The 23,997-nt window shown below is 28.5% G+C and overlaps 1 protein-coding gene across 1 annotated transcript; it reads right to left on the reverse strand.

Annotated features, from left to right (window-relative positions):
* LOC107168472 (uncharacterized) lies at nucleotides 1–23,715 on the reverse strand. Its single transcript, XM_089221328.1, has 15 exons — nucleotides 23,101–23,715; nucleotides 18,227–18,253; nucleotides 17,983–18,083; nucleotides 17,795–17,918; nucleotides 15,099–15,140; nucleotides 14,978–15,031; nucleotides 14,764–14,895; nucleotides 14,605–14,690; nucleotides 9,109–9,235; nucleotides 8,926–9,048; nucleotides 8,725–8,835; nucleotides 8,289–8,429; nucleotides 4,122–4,222; nucleotides 3,814–4,063; nucleotides 1–346 (listed from the first exon to the last, which is right to left on the reverse strand). The coding sequence occupies exons 1-15, from the start codon at nucleotides 23,713–23,715 to the stop codon at nucleotides 233–235; spliced, it is 2,148 nt and encodes a 715-aa protein (XP_089077454.1). The 3' UTR covers nucleotides 1–232.
* Between the last annotated feature and the right edge of the window lie 282 nt (nucleotides 23,716–23,997).

The following is a 23,997-nucleotide window of genomic DNA, read 5'->3' on the forward strand; positions in this document are numbered from 1 at the left end:
TATAAAAAAATGTCAGCAAATCACAATGATTTTCAAGAAAATGATCATTTTTTCGTTAAAAATATCCGGATCCATACAATATTTGACATAACTTTCTTCTATGGATGTTAATCAGTTAATCAGCAAAAAGTTCCGAATGTGATACATAGGTAACCTTGTTTTCAAATTAACAAAAGCATCTTTTGGCCATTTAACATCCAAGTCAATTTACATAATTGTACAAATATGGAAATCATGGCATTATGTTATGATCATTTGGTTTCTCCAGAAGAATACACATTTCTTGCTTACACGACTCCACATTCTGATTAATCGAAGTTATTTTATCTTTCAAATGATTCATGAACTGAATAATGAAACAGGTATACATTACATTAAACTTTTCTGGATACAATTTAAATTTACTTAAAATCGATGGTGAAGTCAGAAATTAGTGGTCTAACTTGGTTTCAAAATGATAGAGAATCAATTTGTTATTAAATCTACAAATATTACTCAACAAACTTGATGTACCTACTTTATTATGATACAGAGTGGATTTGTATAGAAAATCACGGAGTATTTTCAATTTAAACAATCCGAGTGACTCGCCATTATATCATTTTTGATAAAAAATTAAAAACACTTTAACATGCGTAAGATAGTTTTGCGTAGGTAATAGATGAACAATCTGAGAATGTATTTCTTTAAAAAGATGCAAAATAGAAGAAAAAAAAGCAAGTAGTTAATTGATAATAGGTAAATACGAGTTATGTTATACAGTATTTGTTTAGAATAAGGTGAACAATGTATCTGAAAATACGAACAGAGACAAAAGGGCCAGGCCATTTGGACACAAGGTAATTTAAACGTGGCCGTTTGGGCATGGGTATATTTATTTATTCACAGAGAAAAAAACTCCATTAACAAAAAGTATGTATAAATATAACAGTTAGATGTAGATGTGAGTAACAGTAGTGATGTCGTTTTTATGGGTAAAACCCGATTGCGTACGATTTACCTTTTTGGGAACACGATTGCGTATATTTACTATATAAGAACGGAAACCCGTAAAATGACGTTGCCAAAATTATAAATATACACAGGTCAACGAATCTTGGAGAGGAGGATAATTTTTAAGTCTTTTATCATACATGGCTTTTCTTATTGATTTTATATCTGAATGTGGCACTTCAAAATCTGTTGCCATCAGCTCAGATCTGATCATTTTTGATGGTCTAATTGAAAACGATTCATCTGCTTTACGTTTACAATTTTCTCGTAAACTTTGGTGTTCGATTTTCTCCATTGTAGGTATTTAAAATATTTCTGTGCTCACCCAACATTGATAATACTATTGAACCACACTGTCTGATAATATACTGAGATAACATGTCCTGTTTGTGCACAACCATTTAACTTGCCCATCTTTTCGTTGTCTTATAAAACGATATTTGCTTGTACCAACTAATGCCCAGTCTTTTCCGCGTTCCGACGTACCTAATTATTATTATTGTTTCATTTTCCATTTTAAATAACACAATTATTATACACTTTATACTACGCTCAGAACGTTCGTAATAACTAATAAACTCTACAGTGGTTATAAGTAATGTGAACTTTTATTTCACGATAATCATTTGATATTTCCAGTTTCGTCTATATTTGACTTCCGGTTAGCATGACAACGTTGCACAAAAATTACGTACGCAATCGTGTTATGAAAAAGGTAGCATCGATAAGCAGCGTACGCAATCGTATTCTACCCGTTTTTATATTCTGTAAAACATATAGTCCGCGACATGATAAGTGGCCGATGACCGACACGAACCTAGCGGCCATTTCGCCTTAGTGGTTCATAATGTAATTTAATTAATTACCACGTTTTTATAAATTAACCATTTCAACGTGTATTCATATTTTTTACACAGAAATCAGAAACGAAAGGATTAAATATAATTTACTAAAATTAGTGTAAAATATTGTATAACTCAATTTGTTTATTCAAACCAAATATAACAAAAAAAAAAAAAAAAAAATTAAAAAAATATAAATACAAAAACAAAAAATTTTAATTTAATATCATTAAATATAAATATATTATCCGTGGTTTTGTTCGTCATTATTGTCTTCTTTGTTATCACTCCAGTCACTGTCATCTGGTAATATTGTCATAATTATTTGTTCCGTCATGATGGTATCCCTCATTATTTTTTTTTTTTTTGTTGTCTTCGTCCTAAATTTCTTCTGCATGATCGCAACGCGTTTCTTCCAGTCTATTGTGACTACATCTAATTCTTTATGTGTTAAATGCCCAATATCAACATTTTAAAAGTTAAATTTTGCTACTTGGCAAATTAATTCGATTTAGGCAGAAATGTCATCCAGCTCGTATTTTTTTCGCGTGGCAATAGGTTTTTAACTTTTTGCCGAAGTTCAGGTTATGTTTCCAATGGATGGTACTCAATATTCTTTTTATTTAACCATTGTTGTACGTAGTCTTTTTTCCAATTATTTTTAGGATATTTGTCTTTGAGGATTGAAATACCCTTTAAATACTTCACCATTCATCTGAATTCTGATTATGATAATCCGTGGTATTTCTGGTATTGCTTCAAAATACCGATTTCAAACCTTCTATAAACCCGTAACAAGCACATCCTGCATGGCATACAATAAGTCGACCTCCTTTACCCCTCTTCACCTTTAGACCACCTGGATTATATTTATTTTGCCAAATAAGCGTGCGTGAATAGTTTTAGTTTACCCACGTTTCATCGATATAAACTACTGTCATCTTTATTTTCTTTTATGCAAAATACTATAATACATGACGATATTGAATTAAATGTAAAGGAAAATAGCCAAATTATCTCGAGTAAATTTCATGATTTTTTCATAAATGTATCATCAAATCTATTTACTAAGTTAAGAAATCAACAAAATGAAATTCATAATATAGACACACTATCTGACAACCACATCCCAAGTAAATCGATATTAAATCAGTTTATTCTTACTAATGAAATTAAAATTATAAATCAAATATTGAAACTACCTGGTTCCTAACCTGTTCTAGATGGTATTATGGTTAATTTATTAAAAGAGAATAAAGTTACACAAGCATCCCCATTAAAACATATTTTCAATCTTAGTTTATCAAATGTTATAGTATCTGATTTGTTTAAATCATCTATAGTCACATTAGTATTCAAAAAGGGTGAAACAAATTTGATCAATAACTACTGACCAATTTCAATGATATCAAATTTAACTAAAATATTGGAAAATATTATTAAAGATAGACTAGTAACATTTTTAGAAACTAACAATATTTTTCATAAATCTTAATATGGTTTCAAAAAAGGTAAAAGCACGGGTCAAGCAATCTCTGAAAAAATGTAACAGTCTGTAACACAATTTATTTACAAATCTTTAGATGATAGTAAAAATATGCTAGTCTATTTAGATTTGGAAGCATCTGACACTGTTGATACAGTATACCTACTATTACTCAAGTCAAATAACCCGCAAAATGATCGCGGTACAAATCGGCCACTTTTCATGTCACAGACTATAAGATACGTGATAATGAAAAGAGGTATGTTAGCAACAATACAAACTTACACTTTACTGTTTTAAATGTTTATGACTTTGAAACTAGGTCAGACCGCAAAATCTAACTTAATCATTGTTTTAAGAAAAATTTATAGTATCTCAAAAAAAAAAAAAAAACTAAATATAAGACTGTCTTCAACATATTTTGGTTAAACGAAACATTTATGGATCACAAATTAACTTTTAGATATATTACTTATCCAGGTTCATCCTTACCGATTTTTTTACGAGAACTTTCTCACACTCTCTGCTTTGTGATTGCGTCAAAATCTCTTGTAATCTATGCAAGTCGTTAACTATTTTTTCCAAATGTATTTTTGAAAAATTTTGGAATGCGTTTATGTGTTTGGTGCTTTCTGCAATAGCTTCTTGGATTTGTAGATTTACAGCGTTTAGTTCCTGAGCTTCTTTATCCATGCGTTCTACAGCTATCTCGATGTTTTCTTCGAGAGATTTTAATTTTGATCTAAAAAATACATGTACTGAAATACCTGATTAAAGATAAATTTATAAAATTCATATACTCGATAACTTTATTTTCGTCTTCTATTTTTAATTGTTCATCATCAATTTCTGGATTTATTGTCTCATCATCATTTTGATATGGACTTTTTAAGCTTTCCATCTAAATAAAAAAATAAAACCCATCGTATTTATCTATCACTCAATAGGATACATGTTATTTAATAATATTAATTATTATAATGCATAAAAATATGTGACACATTTATGTTCGGCGTATCCCTCCAGTGTAATATTTGAAATGATCATTTCAAAATCGTTTTAACTTATAGAACAATATTTTAATTAGTCAAGATTCAATAAGAAAATGTATTAAAATATTATTTTGAATGAAGAAATTTATCAAAGTTATCAATGATAATTATTGATAAGACGTAATGTGAAATAACAATATGTTCAAATAAAAATTATGCTATGATGTGATATACTGTAATTAGATAAAAACATTAATTTGCTAAACCGCTAAGCCGCTAAGGTATCATTGCATCCATAGTAGTTGTATATTTTACATCGTTAAATTGTAAGTTTAATATATATTTTAGATAATTTAGTAAATATAATACAAAGATCTCACAAGAGTGGAGAAAAAACAAAAGTCCAACAATAATTAAAAATTAAAACAAACAAAATTTATGCTCATTATATAAATTAAAAAATTAAAAACAGAATATTTACCCTAAGTGCATAGTTTTTACTTTTTATTAATAAGTTAAATAAAAAATGATATTTTTTAGGTTTATACTTATTGGCTAATATAGATCAATGATAATCGATTATCGTAGAAGATTACGACGATTAAGATGATAAGACTTCTCGTAAATTTAATAAATATTTGTATATAATATAATACCTAGTATAGATGTATCTCATAGGCGTGCGCAGACTTCTGAGTCAGGTATGGCTAAATTCAACCTGACTACCCACCCCCTTGTCATGGTCACACAAGAAAAAAGTTATAGAAATTTAAATTTATAATATATTATAATATTTAAAAAAAGGCGGGTAAGTCGTGGATGTAGCTCTTCTGTACAGTAGGTTACAAGTGGGTTACTGTAATGAATGGAATTAAATTTGAATCCAATGATATTATATCATTGTATACGAAAAACGATTCTGAGCGAAGACGGTTATTTGTCTAGGATATATTATAGATTATTAAAAATTTTCAAAACTTGGATTAAAAAAGAAAATTTTTTATGAATTTCTAGTTTAAAATAATTTGCGAATTTTCGTGATTTTTACATAATATGTTGTCAAAATTCAAACATTGAATGCTTGTAAAAAGAAATTTAAGACTACGCATTTCTTTTATTTTCTAATTGCTATTGTAAAAATATGATAGGAGCCATGTATTAAATTTTCAAATCTTAGGTATGAAATGAAAATTGTTTATGAATTTCTAGCTTAAAATAATTTACGAATTTTCATGATTTTTACGTATGTTGTCAAAATTCAAAATTTGAATGCTTGTAAATAAAAATTGTGACAATATTTTTATTTTATTTTTCACCTGCTATTGTAAAAATATGTAAGGAACCTTATATTAAATTTTCAAATCTTAGATATAAAAGGAACATTTTTTATGAATTTCTAGCATAAAATAATTTATGAATTTTGTGATTTTTACGTATGTTATCAAAATTCAAACTTTAAATGTTTGTAAGAAAAAATTGTGAATATGAATTTATTTTATTTTTCAACTTCAATTGTTAAATTTGTTAGAAGCCTTGTATAAAATTTTCAAGCTTTTCTACCGAACAAATAAATTTTTATCGATATTTATAGAAAAAAAAACTAAAAAAAGCGGGTAAGTCGTGGATGTCGCTCTGCTGTACAGTAGGTTACTGTAATGGATGGGATTAAATTTGAATGCAATGATAGGTATCATTGTATACGAAAAACGATTCTGAACGGAGATGATTTGTCATTCTAGGATATATTATATTTAAATATTGTCATATATTCTATTTTGAAACAAATATTTTATTTTTCAATTAAGACGCATTTTGCATTAGGCATGGTTAATCAATTTTTCCAAAACATTGCATGTAGTTATCATAATTCATAATACCTTATATTATCATAGATATACATTTACCTGGTTTGAGGATAAATCGTTATCATTACGCGATTTCATAAAAATTTAAAACTCAAACGCTCAAAACATTTTTCCTATAATGACGTTTCAAATTTTCTCTATAGCTATTTGAATCAAAACTTATGGAAAACTTAGTGTTGAATTTTATAACCTTAGATAAAAATACAAACAATATTATGAATTTTGAACTACAAAATAATTCGCAAATATTCATGGTTTTGACGAATTTTTGTCAATATTCGTTATCGTTAAAAATCGTTATCGTTGCAACTGCTATTGTAAAAATATTTTAGGAGCCTTGTATTAAATTTTCAAGCTTTTCTGCCCAACAAATAAATTTTTATCGATATTAATTAAAATAATTTTTACGTGTTATTAAGGTTTTGAAAAATGTCATTTGTTTTAAAAATACATCAAAAACTAAAATCGATTTTGTCGAAAAATGATTGTGCGTAAAATTTCCGTTTTCCCCTTAATTTTTAGTTTGGTTTTCTCGATTATTTAGAAAAGTATTAAGAATTTTTCACTTTTGACCCGCCAAAGTACAAACTAGATTCACTTTCTGATCGAAAATCGAAGCACTTTTACAGCCCCAAAACGTGATGACAGACATAAAAAAAAAATAAAAAAATAAAAACACTCATCATGATAAAATCAATACATTCATCGCTCCGCTCAGAATCTAAAATTGTCAATGAACATAAAAACTTATTTGTTATTATAAATTATTCGTTAAATAATTTTTATGTTTATAAATAACACGCAATAATGATGCAGTCAAATGAAAAAATGTAATTATTATACTTAATAAAATAATTCTACGATTTCCTACATTCAAAAGTTTATATTCTTCAATGACCTCATCATAGTTGATGCTCCCTGTTTCTTCTAATTCAATAATCATATATAGAAGTGCATCATGTTCTTAGTTCATTGTGGATCGAAGCTTTGTCTTAATAATAGTAAGTATAGAATAGGCCTGTTCACAGCTATAACTTGTAGCAAGAATGATAACGAATAACGTAAGAACAATCAAATCATTTTTAAAAATAGTTGACCGATCTCTCTCGTTGTGCTATTTTATCCAAATTTAAACTTCTTTAGGTGATGTTCCTTTTAATGTTTCAGTGTGATCCATGTTTTTTAATAATTTTATTTCATTAATATCAAATAAAGTTTAAAAATATAAAATATCTTCATTTGTAGTCTCGAGATTAACCAAATTCCCAAACCATCCGATTAATTTAAGACTTTCTTGGTTGAATCGAACGTTTAATCCAGATATAATCTGGTAAAGTGCAAAATAAAAACAAGAATGTTTCATTTCATATTTTTTAGTTTCCTCAAAATATTGGTGATCATAGTTATCATCAACCTTTTTAGAAATTTTTCGTTTTTTGACATCGTGAATGTCAATATTATTTTTATCACAAATTATTAATATCTTTAATCGTGTAAATATTATCTATGATTTTGATTTATTTTTTATCAATTTTCTACGGTTATAAAACGTATAACACCTTATTACTTTTTTAGGTACCAAGTACCTAGCCACGTATGAAAAAAAAAGGGCCAGGTGGAGCTAAAGCCCAATCAGCCCTACTCGTGCGCACGCCTATGATGTAGGTATCCAGTGTTAGACTATATTTGAGTGGAAACTGCAAGGCTGGATTAGGTTGAAGTCATGAAAGTAAATGCGTATAATATGAAAATCCCTGGTTAAATAATATTCTATTGCAGTTTATGGAGCCAATTGAAATATACAATTTTCAGAAGTTAAGGGTCGACTTCAAATTTACACAATATTGAGGGCCAATTCAATCGTAGCCACAACAGTAGCGAACTTTTATTACTAAGGAAATTCAATAAATAACTAAGTAATGTGGATGGTTAAGTGTAATCTGCTCTTAACGTAGCTCGTAGTCGGAAATACTATTGATAATAACTCTTAAACTTTAAGTCAGAATAATATAATAAATCATCTATTATTAAGTTGTAACTACGCCAATTATCAAAATACTATTGATAATAATAATAGTTTATATATTTAAGAAATTTATCATTATTTTACTTGTCTAATATCGCGTTCCAGTTTATTCATTGATTCTTCTGCTAATACTCTAAGATCAGTCTCTTCTTGTAGTTTAATATGTGTTTCTTTTAAAACTTTAGGTAGTGCCAACAATTCCTCCAGCTGTTCTTTGTAAACTGACTATATAATTACATTATAAATACATTATTTATTATTTACCTAAATATAATATACGTTTATTATACATGCTGTCTAAAATAAAACATAAAGATATCCGTTTTACAAATATCAACAGTTAATAGTATATAATATAAAAAGATGTATAGACTAATACGGAATACTGTAAATTGAGTAATTATATGATAGACATTCGTCTTTTCAAAGATGCTGAAGAAATATAATAGAGGCCATACCAATAGTAAAGCATATTTAACATTATTATTTCATATGTATATATATATTTTTTAAATATTACTTCTAATTTATTATATGATTCATTGAAATCGTTAAAAAGATTTTTCATCGCATTTTCCAATTTTTTCGTTTTATGAGTGATATCTTTGGTTTCGTGTTGTACATGTCTCAACTAAAAATGTATAGCAGATAAATTATAAAATTGATCTGTTATTACTCATGTTAATTACACATTAAGTTAAAAATGAATTAAGGATCATACCTTTTCATCGCATTCATTAATTTCATTACTACGCTCTTTGATAATCAATTCCATTGTTTCGATCTCTTCGTTGTTTTTGTTCAAATCGTTTAATAAATCTTTAAAACCTTCTAAATTGTACTCCTATAAGTTAATTTTAGTAAATATAATTTTTTTTTTTATATAAAATCTACATTGACATACTTCTATCTTTTTCAATAATTCTATTATGCCATCAGCTAGTTGTTTATGTGAATCAGTAATTTTATTATTTGTCTTAACGACATCTTCATAAGCAGATTCAATATTATTCAATTCATTATTCTTCTGTCTAAAGTAATATATTATGTTATATAAGTACTCTGTCTCAAATATGAGTAAAATCGAATGGTGGTAAATTTTTATTTAGTTCGGTCAGACCAATACCATTGATTAATTTCCTTACTTTCTACGAGCTACGTTAGCTTTCATTTCGTGCGATCAGTTGCTGCCAAAAAATTGTTTCGTCATGATAACCTTACTTAGTCGATTTGCTATAATAATAAAATAATGTTCTCGAGAGCACAGCACTTAGCACACGTTAGTCTGATACAGCCCCAGTGTCTGCTTTCTCTCCTCATCCGTACACAATGCCCCACACCTGACCAACGACGTTTGTTCGGGTAAGATGGCGACCGAGGTACTCGCCGAACCGGTAGTGTCTATATGTTCGGTTTGGTGCGAGCGTATGACATGGTCCGCATCGAGCAAGTATTAAAGTACAAGCCGATAGCAAACCATCTACTACAGTTTCCTTAACTGAACAAACTTTCACTCCGGCCCAACTAGGAGGATATCGAAGTCAATATGATGAGACGCAGTTGCTCAGTATTACCCAACCACCAGTCCGGCGCGTGAGTCGTGGGTTCAAATTCCGTACCAAACGTAATTTTTTCATTTAATTCTCTCTCAAGATCGGCCACATAATTTGTGGCCGCATCAAATGGCTCCCCGGTTGGGAATTGAACTCCGGTCTCCCTTGACAGGCGGGGATACTTACCATTATACTACCGATATATACCTATTTGCGCTGCTCAGCGTAAAAGCCTACTGCCTAAACTTAGTCTTATTTGAGACAGAGTATAGGTATTTAAAAAAAAAACGAGATTTTAGTCAATAAATAAAACAAGTAGTGTGATGCATGAATACAAAAATAATGACATCGAAAACGCGGAAAATAAATTCCGCAACAAGTAGTGATAAAAATATATATGTCTGTACATATATTATGTTGTAATTACTTTTCAAAGCTAAATTTATTGTTCCATCCTTAAACAGTAATAACAAATTTCGAATTCAGTTGTATTAATGAATTAAGTATATCATAAATATTTGGTAAAAGGTTATTGATCAAATGATAAATTAAGTTAGGAATAAGATAACCATTTTGAGGGATCAATTTGGGTTTATTTCGAGAAGATCAACGATGATACCGATATCCTGAGCGATGCTTATACAGAGAAAATATATTATGTAACTCTTTAAAGCTCTCGAAATGAATTGTTCATTTTAAGGAATTTGAAGGAAAAACAATCATCAGAATATTTTGTAAACAGAACAACATTTTTTTGTGATGAATTTAAATTGAATGAAAACATTATGGACATACGTCGAGAATAAAAAAAAGGAAAATGGCTGAAGAATTTTCGAATAATGAAAGTTGTACTTCACATGAAATTAAATAATTAGAAAAGTAAATAATACATTTCATAAAAATATTGTTTTGATTTATAATCAATATTCTAATGCTAAGGATAAATTAAAAAGGTAGATATTTTTTTCCTTTGGTCACTTTAGTGAAGAATACTCTTCAGATCCTTTAAAAAAAACCACTCAATGGTTAAACACGATTAATGAATATGATTTGAAGGCAAAATTTGGAATATTTAAAAACAACAATTTTGTGCAACTTTATTCTAGAAACGTTTATTTAAATATCTCGAGTTTATATATTATTTGATCTGAATTTCCTCATGATTCAGGTATGAAAAATAATTCTGATAATTATTATGTTGAAGTTGAAAATGTAGAAAATATCAATAAGTCTGCAGTTAAAATGGCAGATGTTTTAAATTTTAACAAACTTAACAAGCAATCCGATATCTCAGTCCTACACACAGCACTGTAGAGGTATAACAGTAAAAGTCTCGAATCAGATAATATTCCATATAAACTTATTTATACCTTTATACTAATTCTCATACAAAGTCTTCCTCCAATAGGGCTTAAAATTTTCCTTCAAATATTTAATTTAATATGAATTAAGAGGATCTTCTCAAAGCCTCAAAGCAATGGTGTAATAAAAAAATATTTCTCATCCCTTATCCCAAGAAAAGCAAATTTAAAAACGAAAATTATATTTAAATTAAATTATTTTAGATTTTGAAGAAATCAGGAATTGCAAGCTCAGATCACTAAAAGTCTCTACAAGAACGAGATAGGAGTAATACGCTATAGAGATAGTCAGGAAACAGCAGAAATTAAGAAAGGCGTAAGGCAGGGATGTTCCCTATCCCGTTTATTCAACATGTATGTACAAGAAGCTGTCGACCGAGTAAGGGAATTAATAAATGCAGGAATAAATTTTTATTCACGTCGAGAATATGCTTCGGTTCACGGATGGCATAGCGGCGTCAGCGGGGAGTAAAGAAGAATTACAAAATATTCTAACGTTCATGAATATTATATTCTAAGATGAATGTAATATAAAAATAAATAAGTAAAAAACTAAAGTCCTTGTCTATAGTCGAAATGAAGTAACTAAGACAGGCATAAAACTAGATTGTGACACACTTGAAGTAGTAGATAAATATAAGTATTTGGGTAATTTGCTTTTGCAATAGAAATTACATTATCTGTATCAATATTTTAAATTACATCTTTAATTGTTTTGAAATTATTTGAATAGTATCTAACTTCTGCAAACCACGTACTTCAACGAGTAATTATCGGCTCAGGTGAATGGCATAAATTAGGATATATCTTCTTCAGTTTTAGTACTCTACTAGGGAGCTTTAAGGAATACTTTTTTTTTGATAGCAATTGATGAATCAACAAGCGAAAACTGTGCTCTAACGCTTTCAGATACACGATGAAATTCATGCGTTAAACATGACGTAAAACGATTTACTATTCAATGATGCTGAATAAGTGATGAAATTCTGTTTAAATTAAATTTTCCTCCCTTATTTGTCTTTGTATCTTGATGTATTTATATGCTGAGTTATTAGTTATTAAAGAACGTTGCAAACAAGATACAGATTGTCTACAAGCTACACAAAATAACTCGTGCCACATCACTTAAAAATTTCATTAGGTATTGAGGTACCTATATTAAGGTATTGAGTTACTTTTGATTTTTTTGATGAAGGAATTTCGAGAATATTTTTTATCAGTCCCAAAATTAAAATTAAACGAACAATAAACTCATTTACAACGTAAAAATCACATACGAACGAATAAACAAATAAAGCGGCAATTTCGTCTGAAATTTTTAAATGACCGGAATAATGTTTAGAAATGGTGAAAACTTCAAACAATTCATATGATAAATTTATTTTAAAATTTTTTTTTTTTTTTGTACAAATTATTCATAATTCAAGACTTACTCTACTTTGGCCAGTGTTGAAAATAGGAAAAATGTTCTAGTGTTTATTGGATGAGTGTAATCTAAACTTTTTTGTACTTATTTTTATTTAATATTTTTTATTTAATGATAAATATAAATATATTATTATTATTATTATTACTTGTGTACTAAAATGAAATGTATATAACTTTGATTCGTCTAAGACCCGGTTTTTCAATTGATTTACTGGCAGTTAGTAGAATTTAACTGCTGGTTAATACTTTGTCTCAGTTAAACTGTTTTTGGAACTCAAGTTTAGCTAACAATCAGGTTTAACCAATAGTTAAACTAACCAATACTATTTCTTCTGATTAACTTTTTAACTATTAGTTAATTTAATAATTATCATTGATTATTTTATTGTGATAATAATTTTAGCGAGTGCATTTTAATACATTTCACATCTATTTTTCTTCAATAATTTGAATTCAGATACTTACTAATATACTTACTTACTAACTATGAATTTCGAAAATGAAGTATTTTTTTATAATGATGACGTTGAATTTCAAGAATATTTAAATTATCAGCGCAGACCGTATACTGTACGAATTAGTGTTGATCATTTTAGTACTTGGGATGAACTAGATTTTAAAAATCGTTTTAGATTATCTAAAGAAACGGGTATGATGATATTAAATATGATTTTGGCCCTACAATATTATCAAATACAGACAGGTAGTAGTATTTACATTATTCAAAAATTAATCCAAATAAAATGCTCGGTGACTTTTTTTTATGTACCTACCTACTGAAACCATGCCATAACAAACCTACACAGAAACTATTATTAGCCCTGAGATTGTATGCTACAGGATCTTTTTTAATTAGTGCTAGAGATGTTGGTGTAAGTAAATCTGCTGTACTTATAGTACATGATGCAAGTGTATATCTATATTTATATATAATATATAGTGTTTAACAATTTTTGTTTATTATTTAACAATTTTACCCTTGGTATGCCACTGGCAACTAGTCTATAATAAAACATTGCATTTATTATATTATTTATAACTTTAAACTTTTTTGCTTAAAATTAATTTCAATGTTTGGAAAATGTAATTCTGTATCTAAAATAATAGAATTAAAAGTTTGAAGTCCCCACCAAAAGTTATTTGTAATTACAACAAAACAATTAGTTATTATAACTAGTTAATATTGCTATTCTTTGTTTAAATGTCTAATTTTTTACTAATTTAAATTTAGTAACGAATATTTAAATTGAAAATTTAACTCAAGGTGGACCAAATGCAGAATATTTCCGTAACCGAAAAGGATGGTTTTTGCTTAATGTCCAGACTGCAGTCTCTCCTAAGTTGAAAATTATGGATATGGTTGTTCGCTGGCCAGGTTCAACACATGACTCTACAATATTTTCACATTCAAAAATAAATAATGATTTAAATGTTACTCAAAACTGGGGAAATAGCTTAATAGTGGCAGATTAATAATAGTTCTTTTTCGGTAAAGCTGAAGTTATTAGAACGTTTTCTCTTACTTACACAATTCATTTTATATAAAAGAAAGAAGAAAAACTAGAGTCAAACAATTAACTTTTAAAGCACTACAACCGTATCATGTAAAAACAACCGGCACTTTCAAAACACGATCGCTGATAATAGCAAAAGCAAAATAAGATAATACACATTTTGCAGTATGACCATTCGTAAGATATTTTGATTTTACGATTAACCTCCAGTTAATTAACTGGAACAAAAATTTAATTTGATAAACTGTGCACTATTTAACTGGCATTTTAAACGATAGTTAAATTAATCTGATGGTTAACTAACTGGCAGTTATTATGCCAATTGAAAAACCGGGCCTAAATATTATTTAAATGAAGGCTAAAACCTTTCTTGTTGATGCTTTATATAATAATAATAAAAAAAAAGTAAGAATATTATAAAGAAGTAAGAATATGGATGCTCTCCAGTAGGTGTAAGAAAGTCTGCCCGTAAGTAATAACTAATAAGGTACTTATGTTGCTTTAACACAAATAAAACTAAATTGTCAACATATGTATTATTTACTTTAATTGCAATTCGATTTGTCGAATTTCTTGTTTTTGAACTTTGATACTTGTATTCATCTGGTCTTTAAATGAAGGACTTGCACACTATTCACATGAATATTTTAAACAATAAACATATACACATTCATCAATTGTTATATTATATTCTAGTAGCTACCTGACAGTGAGTAGCATTAAATTGGTCAAGAATTTCTTTGACTGAATTTAATTTCAATTGAGTTATGTGTACATCTTTTATCTCAGAATTCAAACGCAATATTTCTGCTTTTAATTCTGTAAGTTTTCCTTCCTAGAATATAAAAAATTACAAAAAAAAAAAAAATAATTAAATTGTCCTTTAATTATTAATCTATAATGTTATAAGTAGTTACCATTTCTTTCTTTCCAGGAAATTGTATGCATCCTTCTATTTTTTTAAACACAGCCTAAAATAAATTAAATGATATGAATAACATGGAATTATGATAGTTTGTTTCATGCAATTTTACTTACCGGACGATTCAATGCTTTTACCAATAAGTCGTTTCGTTCGGTCTATAAATATAAATATATATTAACTTTTGTAAATAAAGTACTTTGCATTTCGTCATAATGTTCAAGCATGTAATGCATTCCCTGCTATACAGCTGGTTATTTAGTTTAATCAAGTCCCAAGAATTTAATTGGTTTATTGTATATGTTTAACTCTTAGTTATTACAATTTAATGGATATCGATTTGTTTTATGATATATAGTTAATAATTTAAAAAAAAAAAGAAAGACAATGCACTGTACCTATTTCTATATTTAAATTTACAGTTTATCCAAAATAGCTATGTCGTAAGTTTTTTACCACTTCATCATATTTTGATTGTTGAGATCAAAAAAAAAAAAATAGTTAAATTAACAAACAATCTAAAATTTTAAAGTTATACTGTAATTAAAATAAAGATATCTGCTCTAGATGTATTAGATATATATTTTTTTTTGATTGGTGTAATCGTCATGTAATTTCAAGTTTTTAAATATTAAAAATATTAAAACAATGAAAACAATACCTAATATATCCTTAACATTACCTAATGTATAAAACGTGTTTATGATCCCAAATCTATTTTACCTTACCCAGAGGCGTACTCGGGAGTTTTCAATGGGTGGGGGGGAGGGGGTTGAACATTTTGTTTTTTTATCACTGGGACTGTGTCCCCTTCTTTTTAAAATTATTAAGTATGACCATGGTAATGTACTACTCTACAGAAAATAAATTACAAAAATAAAACATTTTTATTCAAAGAACAAATTTAAGTGTTCTTGGTTTTTTAGCTAGTTCATTTATAATCTCGTCTGCGGTAATGTGACACTTTTTACTTATCTTACTTACCTATCTAATCTTACAGTTCTTAACAGATATTGCATGCAATCGTAGTATATTGCATGTTGACATACAATTTAAAATATATATATTTTGTTTATTTTTTTCCTTAATAAAAATTTTTTTTTAGAAAATTGCTCCTGTGAGCTATATTCAGGTTGGATAAGATACACAAAAAGCAGTATTGAGATACTAGAATACAAGATACTTTGTTTTAAAGTATCGTGATGCAAGGCACTAGATACTTGGCTTTAGAGTATCGCGATACTAAATACTCGATACATTTTAATAAAATTAGTCACTGTTTTTAAAAAAAAAATATGTTTATTATTATGGGCATGACCACTTCCGTTAAATATGGCAAATAAAATAATAAAAATTGACACTTATTCAGTAATAATAAAACAAATCAATTACGACATAAAGTAATATCGTTGTCGTCAACGATGGAATAATAACTACAATACAATTACAGAACAATTAAATAATAATTATTTTATCAATAATAATTCTACATTAAAAATTATATAAATACATAACAAAAATAATTTTAGTAATAACATAGTGTCCTAAATCCTAATATATAATAAATAATACTGAAAAATAATTTCCAAGGGCAAGGTACTAAAAAAGCAGTATCGAGATACTAGATACGAGATACTTTGCTTTGAAGTATCGCGATACAAGATACTCGATATTTCATATAACTATATCACAGATTATATAAAACCAGATGGTGCACTTCTTCGATTTACTGATAACACGAACCTACCACAAATCAGTAAGGCCACATAAGAGAATTAAATTAATGTACAACAACTTTTACCATAATTTTTAATTATTGTATCAAATAATATTTAATACATAAAATGTGTACTTTGAGCGTCAATGGCTCAATGCTAATGGAATTCCAAAAATCATCTAACATTTTGTGTAGCTTTAATTCAATATATGGATTAGTTTGTTGTAATCTTCGGGCTTATGTTTATCAAACCTACTTGTATTTTTTTTTTTGAATTTTTAACAGATAATCATGTTAAGCACACAAATACTTCTCAAACATTTTTTGAGAAGTGTTTTTTAAATATTTAAAATACTTTTTTGTGCATATTATTCCAGAATATTAAATTTGTTTTCTCTTTTTCGATATTATTATTTACACTTCAGGAAATAGTGACTGTTACACAATTTAAAAATATTTTACTGTGTGACATCACAAAGACAAGGAGGAAATACATTATTTTAAAATTAAAAACAAATTTTGGTATGTGGCACAGGAGTGTTACCTCATTTATTATAATGTTCTTCACAAATTAAATACTAAAAAGATAAATAAATAAAAAAAACTATAGGTAGAGAAGATTAAAATCAGATTCTGTAAGAAGCCCGAAGTACCGCGTACGTTGAGTAATGACCAGCAAAACAATAACAGTAATTCGGTACAACGGCTGAACAGCGTCAAAAAAGTCAGTGATGCGTAGTTAATAAACAATAATTTCTTATAAAGCCCTATTTTCCCTATCCATGGTGACACTGATTTGAGGTAGGTTTTGATTTTTCGCATTTTTGAGAATTACATGGGCCGAATAGGGAGTGCACCATCTGGTTTTATATAATCTGTGGTACAAGATACAAGATACAAATGTAACTAAGATACGTATCTTTAGATACTGCCCAACCCTGGTTATATTATATATAAGCACGAACACACAAGACTACATAGGTTAGTGAGGTCATGGAGGAGGTTCAACCCCCCCCCCCCCACTTGAGTACGCCCCTGACCTTACCCAAACAAAATTTAACATAATATAATAATATAGCTAAGTTGTAAACAAACTATAGATTTGTATCTAAAAAGAAGTTCTTGGTTTTCATTGATGGCATTTTGAAGTTGTTCTTTTAGTTGATAAACTTCTTGAGAGTTGTGACATGTATCTGAACATTGAGGTACTAACGTATTTCTAAAATGATTAAAAAAAAACCACTGATATATGACATATCAATAAATAATGAAATATACTATACATATTTGTGCCTTTAGAAGAAACACTGTAACAGCTCAAATCACTGTTATAGTCACATACTTGAATGGAACAATAACTTTGACAAGCAGAATTGAAGCCCATCTAAGAAAATATTATATAAATATATAGGTTAGATATGTATTTATAGTTACCCGGATAAATTAATAATATTATTATTTGTTCAAGTGTGTAAATCCTAAGTGAAATACCATGTTTTAAAAAAAGATTGAAAATATAATACAGACCATTGATTGCAAAACTACGGGTGCCCACTAGAAATTCTGACAAATAGGCGTCCGAACTAGGCCATCGTGCTCTTGGAAAAAAATTGTTGGCAAGTATTTATTTCATTTTATTTAGTTAGTTATTAACCTATTTTATGCTAAAATTAATGTAATTTAAGGTTGCAGTTATAGAACTCTTGGTAATTTATTTATTAAGATAAAGTAGAATTAAACATTTTCATGGTCAACTAATACCAACCAAAACTGATGAGGCAATACTGATCAATTTCAATTATACAGATAACCAGATTTGACTGTTGATTTAAAATTAGGAATTTAAAAATATATATTTTTATATTATTTACGATACACAAAGACTTATTAGTTTTAAAATATTTTATTTACTTATAAAAATAATAATTTGATTTGGTTTATACACAAACTACTTACAATATTGATCTTTGTTACCATTTATTTGAGTTTTAAGTCTTTGCACCAAAAATATACACACCTCACACACCACTACACCATGGGAGATGGTAAACTGCGGCAAAATTAACCTTTTTCTAAAAGTTGATGTGTAAACTGTGGCAAAAAAAAATATAGGTATATAGGTACACATAGTTAGGAATAAATGAGTAGTATATAATAACTTTGGTAGGTATATAAAATAAATTGACGCAGTTTGTATAATGTGTCTTATAGGTTTTGTGACAGATTGTATAATGTTAAATTTTTTTTGCCGCAGTTTACATATCGAATTTTAGAAAAAGGTTAATTCTTCCGCAGTTTACATACAGCCTTTCGGTAAGCGGGCTATCACATCCTGGAATTACCCAGTCCACACAGTGCATATATTTCAAACACGACCAGTAATATGGGTCATTTGTATTTTTTTTAAACAATAAAAATTACATATAAATTTTTTGTAGCTTATAAGTTTAAAAACGTATAATGATCACTGATTTAAGTTTCTGAATTAAAACTTGTTAGATATAATTGTTTACTCTTAAGTGGCATGATTCACCATTTCTCCCTTAAATGCATATTAGTGATTCTTTCTTATGTTTTATACGAAAACAGCATCTCAAACCATGGTATTCTAGTTTAGATTTCTATGTTAGCAAAATAAAAAACTTCTGCGTCCAGCGAATTTGAAAATTACAAGGGAAAAATAATAAGGTCACTCATTTAAAACTACCAGAAATTTGAAGCTGATTGATTGATTTTGGTGTTACACTCTATATCAGGGGTCCCCAAACGACTGGATTATTTGGTCATTTATTCAGGTTACACAATAATATGTTTAACTTGCAAAGAAAATATTTCTGTATTATTCGGAGACATTATGAAACAAAACACAAATCAACTTTATTGCAGTCACTTAAAAATAATTTTTCACCCCAACAATTTTTATTTAAAAAACAAAATAATATTAATGAAGCTACTACGAAAGATAGTTTTCGTAATTCGCATCTATTGACAAAAAGAGGAAAAGCGTTTTCTAATAATAAAAGCATGTATAGTTCAAATATTCGAAAAAATTTGTCTGGAAGAAATTGATATTTTTAAGTCATTCTGCTAATACAGTTACTTGTAGAATATACAATATTTGTAAAAATTAAATTATCAGAGAAATCAAGATTTCATTTCGTTTATTAAACTTGACGAATAAATAATGTATCTGATACGTCACAGTTACTTTTATTCATTTGTGGTGTTAATACAGATTTTTAAATTTCAAATGAACTACTTTTTGCACATAGCATGCATGGAACTACAACAGGTTTCGGCATATTTAAAGTAATCGATAAATAATTTTTAGAATATTATTTGAAATGGGAAAATTTGATATGTATCACTACTGATGGTGGAAAAAATATGTGTGGTACAAAAAAGGTTAAATTGGACAGATATTTATGAGTTGTGAAAAACAAGGTTTTAAACCAATGACTTCGCATTGTATTATTTATTAGCAGGCATAATGCGGAAAAACTTTAGACTTGTCTTGTGTTATGGCTTATGGATCCAGTAATTTCAACAGTAAATTTTGTTCGCTCGGGCCACTTGGGCATCGTTAGTTACAAGATTTTTGAAAAAAAAAATAGAAACAGAGTACCAAGATATACCGTATTTACAGCAGTTCGGTGATTTAGTCATGGAAAAGTCGTATCGAGAATTTTTGAGCTAAGAAATGAAATTGAAATATTTCTAATTAAAAAGAATCGACCATTGCCTTTACTTACTGTAAGGGCCGAATTGGTTATAATATAATAAATCCGTGCTTCGGTATAAAATATTGTTAATTTTATTGATAATTAGTAGCAATTTAATACGTCGAAACGATGTGATCTGTTGGTTAGCAATGGCGCTTATAAAAATATATAAAATAAAATGCGATGAAGTCACCCGAGCGACGTCTTATCGCTCGCTTATGGTTGTACCGATCTATCTGCTGTGGTGATAATAATAATTTAATTTTTCTAGCTCCGACACTTACATATAGTGAATTTGTAATTTGAAAATTAACTTTTTAGTCTCAAATTACAAGGCAGAGATGTTCTTATTTGCGATATTTACACATTAGTAAAATCATTTAGGCAAAAACGTATGTTATTTGAAACACAAAATTCAAAAAAAAATTTTATTTTTTTTTTTACTTGCGATAAATATAACTTAGAATCTAAAATACAATTTCTAGTCGGCTATGCTCAAAAAAATAATTTCTAAATCTATAAATCAGTTTGAACAACTTTTTTATAACCTTGACATACAATTTGAATAAATAAATTTTTTTCAAAATCCGTTTGGTTGGGATATTGAGAAGGTACCTTCTACCCTTTATATGAAAATTATTAATAAAATAAAACATGACGAAGAGACTTTAAACTTGATTTTTATAAAATTCTCCCAGGTACACTATATCCAAATTTAAAGAAATTTTCAGTTAAATATGTGTCTGTATTTGCTACAGCTTATTTCGACATACTTATGAACAAACTTTTTCTGAACTGAAATATATCTAATCAAATCATAGATGAGCCACGACTGACAAACATTTGGAGTCAATTTTGAAAATTGGAAGTAGTGACATACAACCTCAATTCGATCAAATATTAGCAAAAAAACATCAACATCATACTTCTCATTAATTGAAAAATTATTTCAAAAATTAATACCAATTATATTTAAGTAAATTGTAAACAATATTTTATAAAAATATTTTAAGTTAACATACTTATAAAATTTCATAAAAATAAAAATTATATGTGTTAATAAACTTTTGGCCCGCTAAGAGCATTTCATATTCTTTGTGACCTTTGAATAAAAAAGTTTTGAGACCCCTGCTCTTCATAGTTGATCGTTAAATTAATTTAAGTATAACGAACCAAATTTAATTTGTTTTCGGAATTCTGTATCATTTGTATGCATTCGGTAATCTTTAAAATAGTTTTATCTGTATGCTGAATAGTCTGGAGAATGTTTTCACTGGATTTTTTTTCCATAACAAACGTGTAACTATTTTTTTAGAGTTGTTAAAAATATTAAAAACATAAAAATGTTTTAAATAGTTAGGTATATAAAAACTAATTAAAATGTGATGTTTATTCAACAGTCTATAATAACACGTTGCTAAGTGGGCATTTCGAATAGAATACCAATTATATTTTACAAATCACCTTAAAACATAATCTATAAATTCGTTGGTCCATACCGGTGTAAAATTATCTCCAAAATATTCCGTATCGTCGTACCGGAATAATTAAATTTGTCAATGATATAATGCAAACATTCCGAGGCGTTCTTAACGGTATGAGCGATTAAATTTGTAGTATGAGTTAGAATAAAAGTAAAAGATGAATTGGGTTGATTTTTTAATTTATTCCATCAACTATTGAAGGTAAAATAGTATTTATGAATTCTATTTTAGGAATTTTAGGAATTTGTAAAAACTTCGGTTCAACTTTGGAATCGTTTAATAAAATATCGATACCAACAAGAACTGGAATCTACAAGATTCGAAAATAATTGTTAAACAACAGGCAACAGACACAGTCTATTTTTTGTTTTACATTTTCTTTGGATTGGTTGCAGTGGCATTTCCTATCTTACAGTGCATAACTAATAACTAGAGCCCGGAAGTTCATGTTTTTAATGAGTACCTACATCCACGGACATATATACAGGCCTGGGCACGGTCGTTATCAATGGAAAATTAGTGTCACGCTTGGGACTACAGAAATACACATTGCGCCATCTATTAGTGTGATGTTTAACCTTCATCCGGGCGCGCTCTGTTCCATAGCTCCAACGGGCGCGCGACGGTAATTTACCGTCTCAGAGTTTTTTTTTTAATTTTGAGTCCAACGTTTCATCTTAAATATTTTAGATGTTGATGAATATTATGAAAAAAATCTTGTACACATATTGTAGTATAGTAATATAATTTATTATACAAAAAAAACTTCGAATATTGAAAAAAAAACATAAATATTAGCTTTACCTAACTTTAGTAACAAATATTAAACATTGAAACATTAAAAATGTAAATAAAATAAAATAATTAAAACTTCGAACCTTAAAAAAAAATAATAATATAAAGTTAAACATCGTAAATGTAAAAATAAAACAAATTTAAATATCAAACATAATCTTCATCAGAATCAACTATTTCGTCATTCTGGCAATTATCACACGTATGTGATGAGTGTTTTTGACAAATGCTTCTGTCACAAGTGATGCATTTTAGTCTAGTTATGTTATTCTTTTTTAAAACCGCAAATGTAACAAAAGCATCGTTTGTTTGAAACATTCTCACTTGTTTTTTTGCTATCGACATCTCGGTAGGTATTCAAGAAAACACTTAAGTCTTTAGGAAGCGAACAGATTTTTACTCGTTCTCTCAAGTTTTCATCCATTAGTTCCATGGCCAAATTAAAAATATATTTCCGTCTTACGAAGGTTTCCAAGCAGTTGTTCATCTGATAAATTCGCATGGAGTTTATCCCAGCAATATCCAGATATCGGAAGAAAATTATCATTGGCCACCTTTTTGTTCTTCTTGAAGTCGAAATCCTTGAACACATAAGATCAACAGTGTCTACACCTCTTTTTGTGGCATTATAATCCATGACTTGGACTGGCTTTCCAGTTTCATCATCCGTTTCGTTTTCGTCATGCAATGTCGACAAAACCAAAACAACTTTCTTCTTTTTTGTAACATATGAGACCAAAGTTGAAGTGTCATTGTAACCAAATAAATAACTGCCAGGGACAAGGTTTTTATTTTCTGTCACAAATATATCTGGGATTTCAGACTTATTCTTTCTCAAAGTTCCCAGGAAAGTTAAGCCAACTGATGACAGATATTCAGCCAAAGGATAACTACTAAACCAATTATCTGTGGTAAGATTTCGATTCGTACGCTTTAGTGGTTCGGTCAAAGTCTTAACAATATCGAATGGCTTATTTGAGGGCCTAGGTTTTTGTGTCCCGCAATAAATAATCATGTTGAATGTGTAAAATGTTTGGGAATCACACATTGAATAAATTTTTATGCCATACTTTGCCGGTTTTTGGGGCATGTACTGTATAAAGCTGCAGCGGCCACGAAAAGAAACTAACATTTCATCAGTAGTAACACATTCCCCCACATTGTACGCACTTTGGCAATTAGCTACAAAAGCCGAATGAAAAGTCCAAATCGGAGCTAGTTTGTCAGATATAGATCGCTCTTGACGAGTGGTGGTGTCATCGAAACGAAGAGACCTGCGCAACAATCGAAATCTACG

This window comes from Diuraphis noxia, unplaced genomic scaffold (genome assembly GCF_037042655.1).
Source record: "Diuraphis noxia isolate RWA-SAM2 unplaced genomic scaffold, SU_Dnox_SAM2 contig0001, whole genome shotgun sequence".
In the NCBI taxonomy this organism is placed as follows: domain Eukaryota; kingdom Metazoa; phylum Arthropoda; class Insecta; order Hemiptera; family Aphididae; genus Diuraphis; species Diuraphis noxia.